The sequence below is a fragment of the Triticum urartu genome, chromosome 4, assembly GCF_003073215.2.
Source record: "Triticum urartu cultivar G1812 chromosome 4, Tu2.1, whole genome shotgun sequence".
Taxonomy (NCBI): domain Eukaryota; kingdom Viridiplantae; phylum Streptophyta; class Magnoliopsida; order Poales; family Poaceae; genus Triticum; species Triticum urartu.
Window position 1 is genome coordinate 140,838,955 of NC_053025.1, and position 5,078 is coordinate 140,844,032.

General features: G+C 51.2%; 1 protein-coding gene across 2 annotated transcripts; it reads right to left on the reverse strand.

Annotated features, from left to right (window-relative positions):
* Positions 1-314: 314 nt before the first annotated feature.
* Positions 315-4,050, reverse strand: LOC125551127 (zinc finger CCCH domain-containing protein 22-like). Of its 2 annotated transcripts, XM_048714283.1 has the most exons (8): positions 3,505-4,050; positions 3,257-3,424; positions 2,862-3,175; positions 2,511-2,777; positions 2,178-2,397; positions 1,198-1,392; positions 963-1,042; positions 315-850 (listed from the first exon to the last, which is right to left on the reverse strand). In XM_048714283.1, exons 1-7 carry the CDS (start codon positions 4,023-4,025, stop codon positions 1,009-1,011), a joined length of 1,719 nt encoding a protein of 572 aa, XP_048570240.1. In that variant the 5' UTR covers positions 4,026-4,050; the 3' UTR covers positions 315-850; positions 963-1,008. The 2 variants fall into 2 exon arrangements, with proteins under 2 accessions (XP_048570240.1, XP_048570241.1); XM_048714284.1 differs by lacking the exon at positions 1,198-1,392.
* Between the last annotated feature and the right edge of the window lie 1,028 nt (positions 4,051-5,078).

Sequence of the window (5,078 nt, forward strand, 5' to 3'; positions counted from 1 at the left end):
TGGACGAGTGACTAGTGCATGGGCAAAAGGACACACACGGTAAGCTATCTGTCTGCGCCCGTGACTGCCCCTCAGACTCCGGCCCGCTCCGGTCCCACCACCAAAAGCAGCAGCAGCAGCAGCGCCCATCTCATCACTTTCCCCTCTCTCCGCCTGCATCTCTGGCTTTTGCTTCCCCCTCTCTCTCTGCTGAAGATTGCTTGAGTTCTTTATTTTAAACCAGATGCGGTATATGGTAAAAAAAATCGGTCCTATCTTCTCCTAACGAACGATAAGCAAAGGAGAGGTTATTTTCACAAAGACCCAGTTTGATGTCCACAATGCATCACTGATAGTCATTAGTCACAAAATGGCCACTGCTGCCAGGAGTCAAAGGCTAGCCAAGCAGTGACGGTATACTTGTTCTTCTGTCATCAGATCAGACTGAGATGAGATCCACACAAACAGAGGATCGACCTGACCTTGACCTTGACCTTGACCTGACCGAGCGCACACACGCAGCAATGCAGTTATGCATGATGGTTTCTAGTAAGTACTTTCCACACTTGACTTTCCCCTTGCTATGCTCGGCTCGACTCCACTCGACTCTTGCAGGAACTAGGTAATAATTAAAACGACCGACTGGGTACTATTTTATGCTGCTACCATATACTACTAACTAGTAAAATGCCTAGGGCTAAAGACAACCTAGGACTTGTTTCCTTTCTTAATCTGTTGCTGTTGTTGCTGTTGAGTTGCTGCTGCTGTCCCTCTCCCAACTCAACAAGATACACCTCCTAGAATCTGTTAACGCTTTCCTTTTCTTTTTCCTACCACCACTTGTTGATGGGGTCAGTCATCACACGAGCCCCTGCATGCACACAAAAAAGCCCATCATCAGGGACGGTAATTTTACTATTATATACTCCTACATGCATCCTTCTACCATGATTGAGCCAGTGATTGTTGCTGTTGACACTTACTCCCAGCACTGCAGAGAGGAGATGACGCCCCTCTTCTTTGCTCTATTCACAGCCCAATTGCTCCCTGCCCAGACGACAATCTGAAGAGGAAAAACAATTTATCATCTCACTCACATAACTGTTGTTAACAATTTTCTCACAAACATGTAGTACTAATTCCTGATGCAGGTCAAAAACAGATATTAGCATGAAGGGAAGTGAATCAACTGGAGTGATGTTTTCAAATAATAATCACCTAGGCACTTGAGAGAAGCAGGAGCTGTAGAGAGGTTTTGTAGGCGGGAAAAGAGAAGAGGCCACCAGGTGGGGGCTGCTACTGTTGCCCATGGCACCAGTGTGAGCTGTCAGCTGCTCAGCAGCAGCAATGGAGGCCTCCTTGGTGGGGGAAGCAAAGGGGCTACCAGGCAGGTGGTGGGTGTGCTCCATGCCACTACAATTCAAAAAACAAGACACACACGCACACACATCAATCAATTATGGAAATACAGTATGGTAGAGCCCCCCACAAAAGAAGCAAAAGGAACTGTTTAACCAGTTAATATGGATAGTTGTCATTAGCTGGGGTCACTAGTTTGAGTTTCTCTTCTCTTCTTCGAGTCCCGTCTAGTATGTACTAATCAAGAGAGCCTATGATTAGCACCACAAAAGCCTATACCTCGTCACCTTTTTGCAATGTCTTTTTTGTTTTTGTTACTATAAAAGAGACTAATATGATTAGCATATACTATACAGATGAAGAAAAGGAAAAGAGGTTGCTGCACTAATTACTGAAAGTTTTCCATTGTTTCCCCTTTTAGTTACCCAAAAAGTAATAGTACTCCGGTGAATGTCCACTATTTGTCCAAAATGCATTTCATCACTTTGGTGAATGTCCACTCTCTGTCCAAAATTCATTTTTTATGATTCAAAATCCGGTGATACCTTTTGAAAGTTTTATAGACATACAAACCATGTAAATTTGATGCCTGAATATGATAATATGTGTACTGCATAAAGTTATTATCGTTGAAGCACATAATGCTTATGATTATACTAAATTTAACACTGATACTACATGTTACAGGATGGTTTCTAGAAATACGAGATGTTCAAGTTTTCTAATGGAAAAATATGCATTTCGAATATCCCGAAGCAGACATCCACCCAAGTGGTGAAAAACCATGTTGGCCCCATACGATACTAATATCCACCCAAGGATTACAGATATACTATTACCTTTCTTGGTATTCACAAACAACATTGGATGCAGCTGCTGCCCCAGGACCAGATTCCCTCCTCCCCTCTTCCCCAGAGTTGACTGCCTGCTTGGGACTGCCATCGCCATTGCCATTGCCATCACCACCCTCCTCCTGATACTCCTGCTTCCCTTCTTTAGAAATCACAGAAGCAGCAGCATATGGACCCATGAAAAGACCACTGCTCAGATTGCTGTTATCTGCAACAAGCAAGCATAGATGTCATGATGAGCTCTGAACACTCAGGGTAACCAAATGTGCATTTGCAAAAAGGAAAAAAAAATCGACATGTAATGCTTTTCAAGAACTGGACCTTGGATGGTGCTAATGGCGTCATCAAGATGGACGCCATTGCCGTTCCCACTGAAGCAGCCGCCATTGCCGTCGGAAGGTGAGCCCACGGGGGAGCCGAGGAGGTGGTGGCCCCTGTTCTTGAGGTCAAGAAACTGCAGCCCCATGAGCCGGCGGCCTTGCAGCTCGATGGCATGCTGCAGCTCCGCCGCCTCCTGCTGCTCCTCCAGCCTCCTCCTCAGAAACGCCGCCTCGTGCCCGGCCATGCTCCCGTACAGCATTCTCTGCCCTGGCAATGGCAACACCATCTCGTCAAACGCCTTGCGCAAATAACTGATGATGAGGGAGTAGATAGGAGTGTTCAAATGCTCACCGATTTGCGGCTGCTGGAGGTCGAAGGGGTCCCTGGAGTCGAGCAGACCGGCAGGCGGCATCGCGCTGCCCACGGAGGCGAACTCGCGGTGGTGAGGAGAGAGGCAGTGGCCGCCGCCGCCGCCATGCCTGAACCTGTCGGGGACCTTGCCCTTCTCCTTGTAAGGCTTGACGAGGACGCGCGCGTCGCAGACGAAGTGTGGGTTGCCCTTGGCGAGGACGAGCCGCACCGTCTCCGGGTAGACGAAGGAGACGAAGCCGAACATGCGCTTCGGCTGGTGCGGGATGCGCACGTCCTGTACAGGCCCGTACATGCTGCGCACTCAACCAAATGATCGGTCGACATTAGAGCAGAAGGCGGAGGTTTAGTATGCAACAATGGCTGCGTGTGCGCACCTGAAGTAGCTTGACACGTCCTCTTCGGTGAAGGTGGAGTCGGCGGGGAAGGTGAGGTAGATCTGGCGCGCGCCGTGGTTGATGGCGAGGTCGCCGCGGTCCATGCGAGGCGACCGGTGGGAGAACCTGTGCATGTCATCGCCTCCGGCGAACAGCATGTCCGCCGCCCTGAAGCAGCAAGTATCAGTAATCTGGACGGCTGAATGACAAGAGAAAATGGAAGCTTATGGGGATTTAAAAGGTGCCACCTTTGGGACTCGCTCTGCTGCTGTAGGAGGAAGCTGAGGCCTTTGGGCGGCGATGGCGAGAAGGGGAAGGCGGGCGCCATCATCTGCGACCGCGCGGCGGCGAGGGCCTTGGCGCGCATGACCGCCATCTCCTGCTCGGCGACGTCCTCGGGCAGCCCGTGCAGGAAGCGGCAGCCGGAGCCGTTCTTGCAGAACCCCCGGGCGAAGTACTGGCACGGCTTCCACCCGCCCTCGGCGTCGCTCAGCGAGAAGCTCCGGCGGTGATGAGTGCCGCTCGCCGGAGACCAGCAGCCGTACTCCTCCTCGGGGTAGAACGCTTCGGATGCGGCGCCGAACGGGAGGCCGCCTTCGGCATCTCCTCCAGCCGCACCCGGCGCCATCCTCCATGCCGGCGCGGGCGGGGAGGGGGGTTTGCTGCAGGCCGCGAGGTCGGCGACGACGGACTGGAGGAGGTGCTCGGGGCCGAAGGCGAGGCGGATCATATCCTCCTCGCTCTTGTCCTGGGTGAGCAGCATGCCCATGATCTTGGAGGCGAGGTCCGCGTCGGGGGGGGGGGAGCGAGGAGCGGGGAATGTGAAAAGATTGGATTACAGAGGAGGGAAGACGAGGAGGAAGGGTGGGGGCACAGCTGTAAGCGGCACAGTGAAATAAATAGCGCGGCTGCGTTGGGTTGGGCTGGGAAAGTGCAGTGTCTTCTTCCCACAAATCAGTTTCCCTCCATCAATGGCCGGTTGAGGTTTTCCTCTCTATACGGTTTACCTAGAGAGATGGTTGTCACATTCAAATTTTGGATTTGAGATGGTTGTCCTGAGTTTCTTTTTTGGTACTCCCTCTCTTTCAATTTAGGTTGTGTATAATTTTTTCCGGGACGCGGCTTCGGTGCCTTAAAGGCACCTGCCTTTGGGTCACTGACATGTGGGCCAGTCATCTGTTGGGCCTACATGTTATAGACACAAAGGCAGGTGCCTTAAGGCACCGAAGCATCATCGTTTTTTCCGATATGGTCAAATGCGTTACGAATTAGTGTGATCAATGCTATTTCTTCGATGAGCTGTCAAAATTGTCCCTTTGCATCTGCCACTCCATGTCCTTAAATACGCTCCCGCGTTTCACGCGAGTAATTTACTTCTTTTGGAAGTTTCGCTCGCCTTTGAATCCTCTCCCCCCCCCCACCCCCTCCACCGTTTGCATCCATCTACTCCTGGCAGGGGCGAAACCCAATGGGCCGATCCTAAGGCACGGAGACACATGCCATGAAAATGTACTAAGGCCATGGGCATTAGGTTGGGCCACAATGGGTGCATCATGACCCCATGTTTCTAGCCCTCAATCAAGGTTGTACATCCTTGTGTCGCTGACAGTAGCCCTCGACATTGCCAAATTGTGAAGATTCAGGAGAATATTTGGTGGTGGAGTGGGCCAAAGAGAGCGCAAGGTGGGTCATCGACACATCACTCCTCAGGCACGGGATCCAAGGCTCCCACTCTACGACGAAAAGAAAGGTCCACTTCTCGGAGCAAAATGATAATGTGTCGTTGTTGGGCTCTATGGTAGGGTTTGTCGACTGCAAATTA

Excerpts from the sequence above, each read along its gene's own strand:
- LOC125551127 (XM_048714283.1), bottom strand. The coding sequence starts at position 4,025 with ATGGGCATGCTGCTCACCCAGGACAAGAGCGAGGAGGATATGATCCGC. Across the intron at positions 2,398-2,510 it reads CGCCATTAGCACCATCCAAG|ATAACAGCAATCTGAGCAGT; the intron begins GTCCAGTTCTTG and ends TGCTTGTTGCAG. Across the intron at positions 1,393-2,177 it reads GTTTGTGAATACCAAGAAAG|TGGCATGGAGCACACCCACC; the intron begins GTAATAGTATAT and ends TTTGAATTGTAG.